General features: G+C 40.8%; 2 protein-coding genes and 1 long non-coding RNA gene across 3 annotated transcripts; all 3 read left to right on the top strand.

Annotated features, from left to right (window-relative positions):
- The first annotated feature begins 974 nt into the window (after nt 1-974).
- On the top strand, nt 975-3,698 carry LOC130135500 (monooxygenase 2-like). The gene is made up of 6 exons (XM_056304952.1): nt 975-1,092; nt 1,243-1,389; nt 2,030-2,098; nt 2,220-2,385; nt 2,552-2,780; nt 2,892-3,698. The coding sequence occupies exons 1-6, from the start codon at nt 1,019-1,021 to the stop codon at nt 3,425-3,427; spliced, it is 1,221 nt and encodes a 406-aa protein (XP_056160927.1). The 5' UTR covers nt 975-1,018; the 3' UTR covers nt 3,428-3,698.
- Nucleotides 3,699-4,037: 339 nt separating this feature from the next.
- Nucleotides 4,038-16,104, top strand: LOC130135451 (monooxygenase 3-like). The gene is made up of 7 exons (XM_056304749.1): nt 4,038-4,111; nt 4,236-4,289; nt 14,105-14,206; nt 14,436-14,504; nt 14,623-14,788; nt 14,961-15,189; nt 15,338-16,104. Exons 1-7 carry the CDS (start codon nt 4,038-4,040, stop codon nt 15,892-15,894), a joined length of 1,251 nt encoding a protein of 416 aa, XP_056160724.1. The 3' UTR covers nt 15,895-16,104.
- LOC130135452 (uncharacterized) lies at nt 6,968-7,601 on the top strand. Its single transcript, XR_008814832.1, has 3 exons — nt 6,968-7,107; nt 7,315-7,467; nt 7,583-7,601. It is a non-coding gene; the product is annotated as an uncharacterized LOC130135452 (long non-coding RNA).
- Nucleotides 16,105-17,702: the final 1,598 nt, after the last annotated feature.

Raw genomic sequence — 17,702 nt, 5'->3', positions numbered from 1 at the left:
GACAATGTGCTAATGGGGTCGTCAATAACTCGATCCGACAAACAAAATACGAAGCATGCGTTACCAGTTGAGACAGACAATTGTATTGAATTCAATAAAGCACAAGCCTTAGTCATGATTACAAAGGGCAAAAAAAAACAAAAGAGCACATTTGGTTTGACTACCACCTAATACATTTAACTAGAAAGAACAAGGTGATCGCCGTGGCGGCTAGGTGATCAAGAACAAGAGCTACGGACACAACATACATATAAGGTTAATACCATGAAAAATCTAAATCGGTACATTTATGATAAATTTGCTCCAAACTATTTTTTTGACCATAAAAAATTTCAAATTGGAACACTTGTGGTAATTTTATCCTGAACTATTTTTTTGACCACCAAAAATCCCAAACTGGTACACCTGTGATAAATTTACCCTCCGTTAGTTTCCGTTAAATTTTACCGTCAAATTGCTAAATTTAATGACACGTGGTAATTGACAGGTGTACTGGTTTTACCCCTCTGTTTATCACAAGTTTACCAATTTGTGATTTTTCGTGATATTAATCTAATTTAACGGATACTAACGGAGGGTAAATTTATCACAAATATATCAGTTTATGGTTTTTAGTTGTTAAAAAATTAGTTCAGGGTTTATCAGTTTGGGGTTTTTTATGGTAAAAAAAATAGTTCGAAGTAAATTTGTCACAGGTATATCAATTTGAGAGTTTTTGTGATAAAAAAATAGTTCGAGATAAAATTATCATAAATATGTCAGTTTGAGATTTTTTTGTAGTGTTAACCCAAGTATTATGACATGCGCTAGTTACTATTTGCCAGACCAATTTACGTAGTGACTTGCGTCATTAGTGTCCTATTTGTCGTTGCATGCCGTCATCATCTTTCTACAGTGTGTCTTCATCCTCTTTGCCTCCTCCTTATCTTTCTTTATAAAAGACCTCACCCGAGAGAGAGAGAGAGAGAGAGAGAGAGAGAGAGAAAGGACAGAGAGAGAGACATCAAGCTGTTGATTTATGGAATCAGTTGAAGACATAGTGATTGTCGGTGCTGGCATAGCAGGCCTCACTACGGCTTTAGGACTTCACAGGTTATTGTACTGGAATTGGAGCAGTTAGAACTTGAAAGAATTGTTCTCTAAAAGTTTCTTGTTCTGCTCTGTCTCATTCTCACGCTCCTTATGTTTATTCGTATGTCTCTGATAGTCAAGTGAGTGCTCACAATCTGCGGTGTGTTGCAGGCGTGGCATTAGAAGCTTGGTTCTGGAGTCGTCTGATGGGTTGAGAGCCACAGGGTTCGCCTTTACAACATGGACAAATGCTTGGCGGGCCTTGGACGCGGTCGGGATCGGCGAACCACTCCGTCCACTGCACAACCGACTTTTTGGGTGACTGATGAAATCCTCTTCTCTTGCTGTGGCTAAGATGAATATATTTCTTATTCTTAGGATTACTGTGATTTGATAAATCCCAAAATGCAATTTGAATGTATAGTGTGACATAACATTGAACCCACGAACGAAGACATGAGCTCTTGAGGATTGGCTTGGCCTACCGGGTTACTTGACCACCTACTGTTTTTCACACGGCTGGGCCTGCATCAAGGGTATAGGGCGGACACGTCATTTTAATTTGGAATGATCGTGGAGAAACATTCTCACATGATCATGAAATGGCTTATACTGACTGTCTGTTATAATTTGAGCTTGTTATCGACAAGAATGATTTCCAAGCGTCATGTTCCCAGAAGTTTGAGTATCTGTGGATGGTGATGTTTTCATCTAGAGAGTTTGCCTTTTGTTTGGGTTTTAAAGAAGGAATGCAATAAGAGAGGGATTAGACATCCTAATATTGCTGAGTACCCACGCTAGAATTGAGTGAGCACCTTTACATGACATCTGATATGCAATATAGATCCATCGACTTTAGATGAAAAAGATATTTGCCATGATATTAATTCAATAGCTAGTTCTTATTCTCATGACTCTGTGCCAGATTTGAATTGAAATTTGAGAGGTTCTGGTTCAGGATGCAGATCATTTCCACAATTTCTGGACTTTGTACTGCTGAGAGGCAACTTGATGCCACAGACACACAGTTAAGTCTTTCAAATTCATGGAAATCCATGTGACTTAAAGTTGCACGCGAAATTGGCCATTCAAATAAACCAGATCCATTCCTCATGGCATGTCTTTTTTACTTTGTGCATCTATTGCAGACGAGGCCATGAAATTCGTTGCGTGCAGAGGAGAACCTTGTTGGAAACTCTTGCAAATGAACTTCCCAGCAGCACTATAAGGTATTCGTCCAAGGTTGTGTCGATCGAGGAATCGGGCTACCTTAAGCTTGTCCATCTTTCTGATGGGTCAATTCTCAAGGCGAAGGTATTGCATCATAATAACCATTAATTAGGAAATCTGCTTAGAGTGACAGAGAGATATTTATGCTCAAGAGAAGCCCCTTTGTCTATGCAAAATTTGCTTGCTTGTCTGAACAAGATTTCTACGGTTTAACTTATCTTTATGCTTATGCTGTGTGTGAAAATGCTAGGTGTTAATTGGGTGTGATGGAGTGAACTCAGCAGTGGCAAAATGGTTAGGCTTCAAGGAGCCTGCTTTTGTTGGCCGATCTGCCATTAGGGGCTGTGTGTATTACGAGCACGGTCACAGTTTCGAGCCTAAATTCTCCCAGTACATTGGTGAAGGAGTTAGATCCGGTGTCATCCCTTGTGATGACAAGTCTATTTATTGGTTCTTCACTTTTTCTTCTTCTAGCAAGAGTGAGTATTTGTACTTCATTCGATATGAGTTGGCTTTTGTCAACTATTAAACTATTTTACTCTGCTTTTCATATTATCTACGAGCAAACAATCTCACTTTCCTTCATGCAGATGAAGAGATGGAAGAGAGTCCGGCCAAGATGAAGCAATTCGTGCTTGGCAAGCTCGGAAAAATGCCCGACAATGTGAGAGCTGTTTTCGAGAAAACAGAAGCGGATAACTTTATACTGTCACCACTGAGATTTCGACCCCCATGGGATATTCTGTGGGGGAACATAAGCAAAACCAATGTCTGTGTAGCCGGAGACGCATTCCACCCCATGACGCCAGATGTCGGCCAAGGAGGCTGTGCAGCTCTAGAAGATGGCGTCGTCCTATCAAGATGCCTCGGTGAAGCCTTGAGGGAGAAGCAAGGCATGAGCAGTGAAGAAGAGTACAAGAGGATTGAAAAGGGCTTGCAGAGTTATACCAAAGAGAGAAGATGGAGAGCAGTTGAGCTCGTAAGCACAGCTTACATGGTGGGATACATTGAAGAGAGCAATGGCAGGGTATGGAACTTCTTGAGGGACAAAGTACTGGCCGGCTTCTTGGCCGGGCAGAGGTTCAAGATGGCGAGTTACGATTGCGGGAAGCTGAGCGCTTCTTGAATTACCCTATTTGTTGACTTATCAATGTGTTTTGTGCGAGCATTTATATGGGCCAACCTCATCATACATCATATACACAATACTAATGGGGGAGATAGTTAAGTCGTGATCAGTTTGCTTCGCCTCTCAAATATCAGAGAAGAGTTCCTGTCTATGCAAAGACAGGCTTGTGAAGTGAAGGACAAATAAGGACACTTTTATGTATAATTTCAGAAATGTCAAGGAGGAGTCTTGTTCACATAAATATCATCAACTGACATTCATAACTCAAGATTTTGTGTTTTTGGCAAATTTGCTAGTTCTTCATTGACGAAAAGCCTTAACTCGTCCTTTTATATGTTGGGCCGCTATAAAGTCGACACATCGAATTAACCATTCAAAATTCCAATTTTGCAACTAGAGAACTGCTTCCACGAACATAAAGTTTGGTGCAACGGTATCAACTGTCCTTCATTTTCTCAGACAGCATTTGCTTTAGAGTTCAAAAAGTGGAAATGTTTTTCACCAATTCAGATGGGTTTGAGCCCATTTAAAACTTGAATATAATGTAATTTTTAGTTGAATGAAATAATAATACATTTTATCCCAATTAAAACTTGACATAAGTTTTATGGAAGCAGTTGAAGACATAGTGATTGTTGGTGCAGGCATAGCAGGCCTCGCTACAGCTTTAGGACTTCACAGGTGATTGTACAGGATATGGAGCAGTCAAAGTTTCTTGTTCTGCTCCTTCTTATTCTCACCCTCCTTGTTTGTTCGCATGTCTCTGATATTCAAGTGAGTGCTGATAATCTGTTGTGTGTCGCAGGCTTGGCCTTAGAAGCTTGGTTCTGGAGTCGTCTGATGGGTTGAGAACCACGGGGTACTTTTCTACAACATGGACAAATGCTTGGATGCGGCCGGGATCGGCAAACCACCCCGCCACGGCGCAACCAACTCTTTGGGTGAGATGAATATATTTCTTATTCTTAGGATTACTGTGATTTGATAAATTCCAAATGCAATTTGAATGTATAGTGCGACATAGTATTAAACCCACAAACGAAGATATGAGCTCGAGTGATTGGCTTGGCCTTCCGGGTTACTTGACAACCTATTGTTTTTCACACGGCGGAGGCTTCATCAAGGGTATAGGGCGGACACGTCATTCTAATTTGGAATGATCATGGAAAAAAATTCTCACAGGATCATGGAATGGATTATACCGACTCTCCGTTATAAATTGAGCTTGTTATCGACGAGAATGATTTCCAAGCCTCATGTTCCCTGAACTGTGAGTGTCTGTGGATGGTGATGTCTTAATCTAGAGAGTTTGCCGTTTGTTCGGGTTTTAAAGAAGGAATGCTATAAGACAGGGATTAGATACATCATGATATTGCCGAGTACCCACGCTAGAATTGAGTGAGCACCTTTACATGACAACTGATATTCAACATAGATCCATCAACTCTAGATGAAAGAGATATTCGCCATGATATTAATTCAACAGCCAGTTCTTTTTCTCATGGCTCTGTGCCCGATTTGAATTGATATTTGAGTGGTTCTGTTGGGAAAAATCAAGCAATTGGGATGAAAAAAAAATTAGACTTTCAAGCATGATAACACTTTTTTTAACGAATTATTTGTCCCATAACATTGCTAATGGTATATCCACACTTATATAGTGGCCCACACTCTATTTTTAAGGAATTATTGAGGCACAAGCAAGGCACGAACAGTGAAGTAGAGTGCAAGAGGATTGAGATGGGCTTGCAGAGTTATGCCAAAGAGAGAAGATGGAGAGTTTTTAAGCTCATAAGTACATCTTACATGGTGGGATACATCCAACAGAGCAATGGGAAGGTATTGAACTTCTTGAGGGACAGAGTACTGGCCGCCTTCTTGGCCAGGCAGCTGGTGAAGATAGCGAGATACAATTGCGGGAAGCTGAGCGCTTCTTGAATCAGCCTGTTTATTTACTTATCAATGTGTTTTGCGGGCATTTATATGAAAATGGTAATAGGGGAGATAGTTATGTTAAGTTGTGATTGGTTTGCTTCGCCTCTCAAATATCATAGAAAAGGTTCCTGTCTCTGCGGAGACATCCCATTCAACTGGAGCGACCACAAAAGAGCTTGTGAAGTGAGGGATGGAAAAGTCTAAGAATGGCACATTTATGTATGGTTTCTGGGATTTTAAGGAATGACAACGTGCCATAATTGTCTTTGTTTGGGCAACATGCATTTCTTTTTTGTAAAACATCGCTTTTCATGTGAAGAGAATGATCGAGTAAAATTTAATTGTGTCCTCAAATGAATGGAACTATTTCTCCAATTTGTCTTGTTCTGGAACAAGATCTTGTAAAAATACATTCAAGGGGTCGTATTTGAGGCAGGTCATAAAACTTGCGCATCAACATTTGTCAGGACGACGGCATGAAAACGCCAAAATAAGAAAAAGATAGAAGAAAATGTACAAATCTGACAATAGCAAATGAAAACATTGAAACTACTAAATTGAAAGCACGGGAGTTGTTTATGATTCCATACTCCCTTTGTATGCCAAAGTCTCAGCTGATATTAGTGCTCTTGATTGGGTGTGTCAAGGAGCTATATTTGATGAACTTTTCTCTGTTCAATCAGCAACTTTTGGAATTCTCTTTCGCTATTCTGCCATGAAGGACAGAGTTATCTGCATTGCTTCATCCTCTGGTTTTTTCTCAACTGCAGGTGCTTGGAATGCAGTTAGGAACAAAGGCACCAAAGTTGTGTGGCACAGGCTTGTCTGGCTTTCAACTAACATGCCCAGATTTTGTTCTTTTTCCTGGCTCGATTCTTGATAGGCAGCCTACACTAGAAAGAATTGGTTGGTGGTCTGCACCTGGTGTGTCTCTGTTGTGTTTACTTTGTTAGAAGTGTAATGATGCTCGATCTCATTTGTTCTTTGAATGTCGCTTTTCTGCTCAAGTATGGTGCAAAGTCCAAGCAGAATTTACTTTTCTTCTGCAAGTAGGGAAGGCCATGGGGGCTGCAGAAAGCTTTGGTGAAGTTCCTTTCGAATGCTTGCATTTATTTCGTTTGAAAGCCAAGGACTGCTTTGCTGCATGATGCTGCATCCGTGGAGGAGACCCTTCGTTTGATTAGATTTGCTGTAAAACATCGTTTTGAGGGCTGTGTCAGCATGAAGAGAAAGGTTACGCAAGATTTCCATAAGCTGTCTGTGTTCTATTTGGAATATTTGTCCATGAATGTCCAAGACTTGCCTCTGTATGAAGTACCCGTTATTCTCGACCCAAAAAAAGAGGTACCCCTTATTCAAGTCTTCAATTTAAGTAGCAGCACACCGCGGACTTAGACCGTCTTGTTCGATTGCTGTGTTGGGCTTGTTATGGCAGGAGATTCCGCCCACTTCTGTTTTTGTCGAAGGAAAATTGTATTTATTGCTCAAAAGGATGCATAAGATGTATATAGACTTGCATGCCAAAGCAAATGAAGCAAAGCAAAGTCAGAATACAACAAAACAAAGCAAAATCTAGAAAACAAGAAGAATCAACAGAGCACGGGCAAGGTTAGGCTCGCATTTGTTCCATAAAAACGGAACTGTCAAGCAAAATAATCAGTGGCTGATCACTGGATCTCGTATCGGTGTTGCCAAGAGTCGGAATAAGAGCTACAGAAACAGACTGACACGCACGCGCACACGTAATTGAACCTATCATACCTCATCGCTTCCATTTGTATTTTATAGCTAATGGCTTCATTCATCATATCGGTGTTCACTTTCTGTTTGCCTTTGCACGCAATGCATTTCTTGGGCATCATATCTTTGCATAATTTAATGGTGATCCCTGAATCTGATCATCATCTTTGTCCCACTTATCTTGATATGCTTCATGTTGCGGTCTGAAGTGGAACCCCACTACCGTTTGAAACCTCAGTCACAGATACTTCTAAAGCACGAGACATTCGCCTTCGGTTAGACTGTGCCATGGAAGCAGTTGAGGACATAGTCATTGTCGGAGCAGGGATAGCAGGACTTGCCACAGCTTTAGGACTTCATAGGTTCTGTACTTGAAAAAATTGAGAGTAGTTCGCCTCGGAAGTTTCTTACTCATCTTTTACGCCCTCTACGTGTTTGTTTATTTCTCTATATTACTGAAAATGCTGTGTGCTGCAGGCTGGGCATAAGAAGCTTGTGTTATATTTGTAATGTGATCCCACATTTAGGTTTGACCCACGTTTTCTCTTTTAAGTGACGGTTATCCACTGTCGGTTTTTCCACGCTTCGTACCCCTTCGGTGATAACCGCCCTCTTCGGTAACCGCCTTGATGGGAAGCGGTTTATAAATATGAACGTTCATTCCATAAGGGCAAACACAAGGTCTAACACAAACCCTCTCATTCGGTAATACACCATCAGTACGCGAGGGGATTGGGTTAGTAGAGTGCGCCCGTAATCGTTTCGAATTGACGTCGAACTACCGTGGATTTCCGACGAACGTAAAGTTGAACAATGGCTGGAGGTCAGTTTATTTTCGATCCTGTTTTCCGCATTTGATTCTAATTGTGCTTGAATTTTGTTCTTCTATGCATGATTAGAATCCTTCAGTTTTAGTCTTACATTTGGTATCAGAGCATGTTTAGTGCCTCTGCCTTGTTTTTGTTGAATTTTGGGTGCATTTTTCGGAGCTTTTGAAATGAACAGTAATTCGGGCATTTTGGGGCTAAGAGGGAAATCGCCGATTCCGGCCAAATTCCGGCGACCCACCGCTCGACTTTGGACCGGCACGGTCACACCGCCATGGAGAAGAATAGCCCTAAGTTAATCTGGCATTTGGTGATCGCCGGAGGCTGTTTGAGCGGCGGAAGTTGCAAGTTGGGGTTTATGCGTTTGGACGGAATTTTGCTTGATTTGAGCCAATTTCTTGGTTGTTTTCGCCAAATTTTGGGTCCATGTGGTCGCGCCGACGTGGTCTCCGAAACCCATAAATTATTTTGGTGTGATATGGGCTACCGGAGGAGACCCATTCGGTCGAATGCGCGGCGGAACGGCGAAGAACGGCGAAAAATGGCAAGAAAACGCTTCTGTTCGCACGGAGGAAGAAGGCGCGTGGCCCACGCGCGCACAACCGCTGGCGCGTGGTCTCCACGCGCGCGCAAACCGCCGGCGCGTGTGGCCCACGCGCGGCGGTAGCTTGCAGTGCGCGTGCGCCGCACGCGCCCGCCGGGTGAAGAAGGCGCGTGCGCGCCACGCGCCCGCTCATAGGGCGTGCGCGTGCCGCACACGCGCCCGGGAACCGGCGCCCTTTCGCTTTTACACTTCCGCCGCTGCTTTTGCCCGTAATTACCATTCTGCCCCTTGCCAAATTAAGTTTATTGTTTTATCCTTCATGCATTTTGTGAATATTTTTATGCATGAAATTAAATGTCTAGTGATCCATATATTTTAATTAATTGAGGAGTAGCCACAGCATCTTTAATTAATTAAATTATATATTAAGAGAATTCGGACCACATTTGGAAATGGACATTGATTGTAATTAATCTTATTAATATAATGAATTTAATCCCACAGGAATTTTCATTATATTAATTTGATTAATTAGGTTGAAATATCATATTATTTTTCTTAATTTACCCACAGGGATTAAGGAAAGGAATATAATATGATAGTTTCTTCATGAAGAATTTATGAATCTATTTAAATTAAAAACTTAGCCCACAGGCAGTTTTTATGTTATGTGATTCATATTTTGTGACATGTTTTACATTGGTAGAACATGATATATATTGATTTTGCCTCAAATTTTGTGACATAAGCATGATTATTTGATATGCAGTTTTGCAACCTGTGAATTTCTCTGAATTTAAGAGTGATGTTCCCATACTGAATGGTGAAAACTATAAAGTTTGGAAGGAGTCAATTCTTCTTCAATTGGGGTGCATGGACATTGACTATGCTATAAGGAAAGACGAACCACCTGCTCCTACCGACACGAGCACCGCAAATGAGATAGCCCTTTATGAACAAGTGGGAGCGGTCCAACCGCCTTAGTGCCATGTTCATAAGGACTAAAGTATCTCCTAGTATCCGTGGTTCAGTCGCTCAGCATAGCAATGCTAAGGATTTATTGGAGGCCATTGATGCTCAGTTTGAGACTTCAGAAAAGGCACATGCCATGACCCTAATAATGAAGTTTTCATCTCTAAAGCTCACAAGTGTTAGAGGTGTGCGTGAGCACATCATGAAGATGATGGACATTGCAGCTCAGCTGAAAAATCTTGAGGTTGAGATATCTGAATCATTTCTTGTGTACTACATTCTGAACACTCTCCCGCAACAGTATGCACCTTTCAAGATCTCTTACAACACACATAAGAATAAATGGTCAATTAATGAACTTATGACCATGTGTGTTCAAGAGGAAGAGAGGCTGACTATGGAATTGGGAGAAAGTGCTCATTTGGCAACACAAGAAAGGAATAAGGGTCACGGCAAGCAGAAGGGGAAAGGTAAAATACCTCCCCAAGCTGACATTAAGAAGGAATCCAAATGTTTCTTCTGTAGAAAGAAGGGGCATATGAAGAAGGATTGCGTCAGATTTAAGGCCTGGCTCGAGAAGAAAGGTAATCCAACCTCTTATGTTTGTTATGAATCTAATATGGCTGATGTGAGTCACAACACTTGGTGGATTGATTCTGGTTCTACAATCCATATTTCAAATTCCTTGCAGGGTTTTCAAAACCACAGGAAGCCAGTGGGAAGTGAACAAAGCATCTATTCGGGAAACAAGATGCATTCGCATGGAGAAGCTATTGGGACATGTAGATTAGTTCTCAATAGTGGCTTTGTTTTGGATTTGGAAAGGACCTTTTATGTTCCAAGTTTCTCTAGAAACTTAATTTCAGTTTCAAGACTTGTACCTTTGGGTTACTCTTTTAACTTTTCAGATTCAAACTTCAGTTTATTGTTTAAATCTGAAATTGTTGGGAGTGGTATTTTGTCTGATGGTCTTTTTCGAATTAATTTACAAGACAATGCCTATTATAATGCGATGCATGTTCATGATAATGCTGGTATGAAACGATGTGTTGTGAATGAAGATTCCTCTATGTTGTGGCACCGGAGATTGGGACATATCTCCATAGATAGAATTAAGCGATTAGTAAATGATGGAGTACTCGGTACTTTGGATTTTACTGATTATGATATTTGTGTGGACTGCATAAAGGGAAAGCAGACCAACAAGACAAAGAAAGGTGCCAAGAGGAGTACAGATATATTAGAAATCATACATACGGACATTTGTAGTCCTGATATGGACTCGTATGGTCAGAAATACTTCATCTCCTTCATTGATGATTACTCACGTTACATGTATCTCTACTTGCTTCATAATAAACATGAAGCGTTGGATGCCTTTAAGGTTTTTAAGGCGGAAGTAGAGAAACAATGCGGCAAGCAAATTAAGATCGTGAGATCAGATAGAGGTGGAGAATTTTATGGTAGATACACTGAAGATGGACAAGCACCTGGTCCGTTTGCAAAGTTTCTTCAAGATAATGGCATAGTTGCCCAATACACTATGCCAGGTTCTCCGGACCAAAAATGGCGTAGCAGAAAGAAGAAACCGAACTTTATTGGACATGGTGCGGAGTATGCTTAGTAGCTCCAAACTTCCTAAGTCCTTGTGGACTGAAGCTCTTAAGACGGCAGTGTACATATTAAATCGAGTTCCAACCAAGGCTGTCCCAAATACGCCTTTTGAGTTATTCAAAGGTTGGAAGCCAAGTTTGCGACATGTACGCGTTTGGGGATGCCCGTCTGAAATAAGAGTCTATAATCCACAGGAAAAGAAGTTAGACCCAAGGACTGTAAGTGGGTATTTCATTGGATATGCTGAAAAGTCCAAGGGATACAGGTTTTATTGTCCATCTCGCACTACTAGGATTGTGGAATCAAGAAATGCTAAGTTTCTTGAAAGTGACTTGATTAGTGGGAGTGATCGATTGAAGGACATTGTTTCTGAGAAAGATTATTCAGATACTCAACCTTCCACTTCAAGTATTAGGTTGGTTGTTGTTCATAACGCCCCTTCAGTTCAGCCGGTTATTGAACAACCAACTATTGAAGTTCCACAACTTGCTGATAATGATCTGGTAGATCCAGTTGTTCAACAATTACCAGAAGCTATTGAACAACCAGTTGAACAACACGCTCCTCTAGAGAATGTTGATACAACATTAAGAAGATCTACTAGAATGAGGAAATCAGCAATTCCTAGTGATTATATTGTGTATTTACAAGAGTCTGACTATAATATTGGAGCTGAGAATGATCCTGAAACGTTTTCACAAGCCATGAGCAGTGATGAATCCAATTTGTGGTACAATGCCATGAATGATGAGATGAGTTCTATGGCATCAAACGAAGTCTGGGATTTGGTTGAGTTGCCTTATGGTGCAAAAGCCATTGGTTGTAAATGGGTCTTCAAAACTAAGAAGGACTCGTTGGGCAACATTGAGAGATATAAAGCTAGACTCGTTGCCAAAGGATTCACTCAAAAAGAAGGAATCGATTACACGGAGACCTTTTCTCCTGTTTCTAAGAAAGATTCTCTTCGTATTGTTCTGGCTTTGGTTGCCCATTATGATATGGAATTACATCAAATGGATGTGAAAACGGCATTCCTCAATGGGGAACTAGAGGAGGAGGTTTACATGAAACAACCTGAAGGATTCTTCTCTAGTAAAGGTGAGCATTTGGTGTGCAAGCTTAAGAAATCTATATATGGCTTGAAACAAGCATCCCGCCAATGGTACTTAAGATTCCATGATGTCATCTCTTCATTCGGCTTTGTAGAGAATATCATGGATCAATGCATATACCAGAAGGTCAGTGGGAGCAAAATTTGTTTTCTTGTGCTATATGTGGATGATATTTTACTTGCAACCAATGATAAGGGGTTGTTGCATGAGGTGAAACAATTCCTCTCTAAGAGTTTTGACATGAAGGATATGGGTGAGGCATCTTATGTCATTGGCATTAAGATCCATAGAGATAGAACTCGAGGAGTTTTAGGGCTATCTCAAGAAACTTATATCAATAAGGTCTTGGAGAGATTTCGGATGAAAGATTGTTCACCAAGTGTAGCACCCATTGTGAAGGGTGATAGGTTCAATTTGAACCAGTGCCCGAAGAACGATCTAGAAAGGGAACAAATGAAGAACATCCCATGTGCTTCTGCTGTCGGAAGCTTGATGTATGCTCAGGTTTGCACTCGACCTGACATCGCTTTTGCTGTGGGAATGTTGGGAAGATATCAGAGTAATCCAGGGATAGACCACTGGAAAGCTGCAAAGAAAGTGATGAGATACCTTCAAGGTACTAAAGGCTACATGCTTATGTATAGACGGACTGACAACTTGGAAGTAGTTGGTTATTCGGATGCGGATTATGCTGGTTGCGTTGATTCTCTAAAATCAACATCAGGATACATTTTTATGTTAGCTGGCGGAGCCGTGTCATGGAGGAGTGCGAAGCAGACTTTGACTGCTACTTCCACTATGGAGGCTGAGTTCGTTTCTTGTTTTGAGGCAACCTCGCATGGTGTATGGTTGAAGAGTTTCATTTCAGGGCTTAGAATTGTTGATTCTATTTCTAGGCCATTAAGAATATATTGTGACAATTCAGCTGCGGTTTTTACGGCTAAAAATGCTAGAAGTGGCAGTCGAAGTAAGCACATCGACATTAAGTATTTAGCCATAAAGGAACGTGTTAAGGAGAATAAAGTGGTCATTGAACACGTTCGCACTGAATTGATGATAGCTGATCCTTTAACTAAAGGCATGCCACCAATGAAGTATAAGGATCATGTGGCTAGTATGGGAATAATTCCCATAATGTGATTTATTGTCGTACGGACGATTTTTTGTTGTTTGAAACTCTTACTCGATTGTAATGTTATTCTCAATTTCTGGTGTACACATTCAGTTGTTTATGAGAATAACAATTATCCTTGGTTCTGGAATAAACATAGGGTTTATTCATTAAGATGTGTTGTCACATATGGGCTGACATTAAAGGAATAAGATGCATTGTAATAGATGGAAGATATTACTCGCTCTTAGAGGACATGTCGCCATGATTCATGTGTCTTGTTTCTTTTCTTAAGCATATGGTTTTCGTGGATTTGGTTGGGTAATCTGTATGATGAAAATTTTGGGATCAAGTGGGAGAATGTTATATTTGTAATGTGATCCCACATTTAGGTTTGACCCACGTTTTCTCTTTTGAGTGACGGTTATCCACTGTCGGTTTTTCCACGCTTCGTACCCCTTCGGTGATAACCGCCCTCTTCGGTAACCGCCTTGATGGGAAGCGGTTTATAAATATGAACGTTCATTCCATAAGGGCAAACACAAGGTCTAACACAAACCCTCTCATTCGGTAATACACCATCAGTACGCGAGGGGATTGGGTTAGTAGAGTGCGCCCGTAATCGTTTTCGAATTGACGTCGAACTACCGTGGATTTCCGACTAACGTAAAGTTGAACAATAGCCGAAGGTCGGTTTATTTTCGATCCTGTTTTCCGCATTTGATTCTAATTGTGCTTGAATTTTGTTCTTCTATGCATGATTAGAATCCTTCAGTTTTAGTCTTACAGCTTGGTTTTGGAGTCGCATGACCATTTGAGGACCACAGGGTTTGCTTTAGGAATATGGACAAATGGTTGGAAAGCCTTGGACGCAGTCGGGGTTGGCGAATCGCTCCGTCGGCAGCACAACCGACTTCTCAGGTAACTAAGAAACTCCCTTCTCTAGCTATAGCAATGTAGAAGACGTGTTGCGGTCAATTTTAATAGATTCAAACAATTTGCAATCCGAATGAATAGTGAGACAAACACTGCACCCGCCAAAAGAAGACGTGAACTGATACCTAATATGGGACATAGGTACCATAAAGTTCTTTTTTTCATATCTCTGTGCCTGTTATTCAAATTGACATGCTGGAGGTTTTGGTTGCAGGGTGATGACCTCTTCCACAATTTCTGGACTTTGCACAGCAGAGATACCGTTAAGTGCCATGGGGCCGCAGTTAAGTCGTTCATATTTGAAATTAGCCAGTCAATTTACCAGATGAGCTCCTCGTATCTTTTGTGGAAAGAAGAACATTGTTCTATTTCCTTTATGTAATCTGGTCTGTGTATTGCAGGAGAGACCATGAATTTCGTTGCGTGCAGAGGAAGATCTTGTTGGAGACTCTTGAGAAAGAACTTCCAAGTGGCACTATTAAATTTTCTTCCAAGGTGGTTTCAATCGAGGAATCAGGTTACCTCAAGCTTATTCATCTTTCTGATGGTTCTATTCTCAAGGCGAAGGTATCACATTGTAATCTACCATTGATTACGAAAATTTGCTTGGAATGACAATTACAATTAATTCTTGAGAGGAGCCCCCTTTTATCTGCTGAAAAATTCTCTCGCGTTTGAAACTTGAGGTTGTCTATGGTTTAACTGATCTTTATGCTTATACTCTGTTTGTACGTGCTAGTTGTTGATTGGGTGTGATGGAGTGAACTCCGCAGTGGCCAAATGGCTAGGCTTCAAGAAGCCTGCTTTTGTTGGCCGATTCGGCATCAGGGCCTGTGTATATTATGAAAATGGTCATGGTCTCGAGCCCAAAATTTTCCTGTTCATGGGTGAAGGAGTTAGATACGGTGTCATTCCTTGCGACGATAAGACAATATACTGGTTCTTCAGTTTTTCTCCTTCCAACCAGGGTGAGTATCGATATGCAATTTTTTCCTTTAAAGATAAAATCTTCATCTTCTTTTTTCTCTGATATAAACTGGGCTCAACATATATTAAATCCTTTTCGACTGATATGAATATTTTGTTCAAGCACTTGTGCCATTTTCCTTAATGTAGATAAAGAGATTATAGATAATCCGTCTAAGATGAAGCAATTTGTGCTGAGCAAGCTCGGAAAAGTTGCCGACAACATAAAAGCTGTTATAGATGACACGGAATTGGATGACATGATGTTATCTCCACTGAGATTTAGACACCCGTGGGAGATTTTATGGGGAAGCATAAGCAAAAGCAACGTTTGTGTAGCTGGAGACGCATTCCACCCCATGACACCAGATATTGCCCAAGGAGGCTGTGCGGCCCTAGAAGATGGCGTCATCTTAGCAAGATGCCTGGGTGAAGCAATGAGAGAAAGGCAAGTGATTAAAAGTGAAGGAAAGGGTATGGAAGAGGAGGATGAGTACAAGAGGATGGAGATGGGTTTGCGGAATTACGCCAAAGAGCGGAGATGGAGAGCATTTCAGCTCATAACTACAGCTTATATGGTGGGATACATGGCACAAAGCAATGGCAAGATATGGAACTTCTTGAGTAATATAGTACTAGCCAGGTTCTTGGCCGGGCAGCTGCCGAGAATAGCGCGCTACAATTGCGGGAAGCTGAGAATTTCTTGAACTCAGAACTTGGTCCCATATGTTGCTATTTGCCTTTTCAGGTTACATAGCGAGTGTTTTCTCAATTTCTCGTTTCTCTTCTTCCCATGTAGAGGAAAATAAGGGAATGTTTGTGTTTGTGCTAGTAAAGTAAGGATGATGAGTGCTTGAGCTACAATGATGTCATTTTGACTGCCAGAATATGTTGCCCTCTTTAAGGCATCAATGTCAGATATGTAAGTGATTGGACTTTGGAGATATGAGTTGAATTGCTGGACTTCTTTGGTTGCCTTGTCAGTTGTCAGAGAATTCTACCATCCAGATGCAGATCAATTCCTTCCTCTCCTAGCTATCATATTCAGCACTTCAAACAAGCACCACCGCCAGGAAATTACAATGCCCGGGTCTGCTGAACAATCCGACTGAGCAGATCACAGCAATGTTTGAGATTAGGAGGATGAGATGAAAATTAGGGGATTAAGTCATCGATCTGTAATATTTCGATTTTTTTAATACAATTCCTGAGGAGAAAAATACTCTCCCCAATCAATGATTCATAAGGTCATGTCTGCAAATAAGAAATATAATGCGGAAGAGAGAAATATGAAATTTCTATTTATATTTTGATGTATCTTGAAGAAGAATATAGAGTCAAGGATTTATGAGATAACTATATAAGATAACATATCAATCAAGTTAGCACAATTAAAAAGAGATATACGTACAATCTTAAAAGATAAGAAGAATCAATAGAAATATCTTAATTATCTCAAATATCCTAGAAAATTATCTAATTATCTCTAAAAAAATACGAAAACACCTAGGTTGTCATTAAGGAATTCTTAAGGCGGCGAGTTTGGCGGTGGTGTCGATTCTTTGATATGAGCAACAGATGTCGTGAATCAAAGGAAAGCATGGTCGATATGACTGGATTTGCTGACCAAACCAGTAACTAAACGAACGCGACCGATGCGGCTGGCGTTGTAATTGCAAACGACCGATGTGGCTGGTTTTGCTTTCAAAACAGATATTGAATGACGTGGCCTATGCGGCTAGCGCCGTAATGACCAAGCTGAGAATTCGAAGGAAACAGCAACTGGCCAATACAGTTGACTTTGCTGACAGAATGGTAATTGGGCAATGGCACTTCCTCAAATGACAAGGCTTTGCAAACTATGCGACGACAGAACTCGTCGACGTTGGCAATCGGACAAGACGATCAGCGGAGGATATTACGACTTATTGAAAACAAAAATGATGAGATGTGAGATTAGCTCCGGATGCACACTCGGGTGTGCCCTTACACCCGATGCACTTTAGGATCGACTAACTCTAATTTTATGCTAGATTATCCAAAGCTATTAGATAAAGAGAGACCACATGAATATAAGGAGCATATAGAATTTGTTGTGAAGCATCTAAGACAACATTTCAACACCACTACTCTCACCGTGCAAACCGAATTAAGAGCAACTCATAAAAATTTTGAACATAGAATTTTGACTGATGTGCGTTGACGCACATACGCGAAAGGGATAATATCTGATACTGTGTTAGATTTTGTAAGTACACCGCCAACTGTTCTAAAAGTCTAAGTTGTTAAATGAATGCGTAAATTTAATATTTAATTATTTTACAGTCTCCTCACGCGTAGACTGGACTTTGGCCTAAGCCTACTCCCCTCTCGCGTAGGTCGTACTTTGATCCTATAATCTAATTTTTTTTTGGTCAAAGATACTATAATCTAATGACATTAGATTTACATGTCATCCTATAATCTAATGACGTGTGAATTCTTGGGCATTCTTTGCACTAATTGCGTTCTCATT

The sequence above is a fragment of the Syzygium oleosum genome, unplaced genomic scaffold, assembly GCF_021117445.2.
Source record: "Syzygium oleosum isolate NSW1041296 unplaced genomic scaffold, Sole_v2.1 Sole_v2.33, whole genome shotgun sequence".
Taxonomy (NCBI): Eukaryota; Viridiplantae; Streptophyta; class Magnoliopsida; order Myrtales; family Myrtaceae; genus Syzygium; species Syzygium oleosum.
The sequence above is the reverse complement of the archived record's forward strand: the minus strand, read 5'-3'. Positions and strand labels throughout refer to the sequence as shown.

Coding starts and splice junctions, on each gene's coding strand:
- LOC130135500 (XM_056304952.1), top strand. CDS start 1,019: ATGGAATCAGTTGAAGACATAGTGATTGTCGGTGCTGGCATAGCAGGC. Junction 1,093..1,242: donor ACGGCTTTAGGACTTCACAG/GTTATTGTACTG, acceptor GGTGTGTTGCAG/GCGTGGCATTAGAAGCTTGG. Junction 2,099..2,219: donor CTTGATGCCACAGACACACA/GTTAAGTCTTTC, acceptor CATCTATTGCAG/ACGAGGCCATGAAATTCGTT.
- LOC130135451 (XM_056304749.1), top strand. CDS start 4,038: ATGGAAGCAGTTGAAGACATAGTGATTGTTGGTGCAGGCATAGCAGGC. Junction 4,112..4,235: donor ACAGCTTTAGGACTTCACAG/GTGATTGTACAG, acceptor TGTGTGTCGCAG/GCTTGGCCTTAGAAGCTTGG. Junction 4,290..14,104: donor GATGGGTTGAGAACCACGGG/GTACTTTTCTAC, acceptor TGACCATTTGAG/GACCACAGGGTTTGCTTTAG.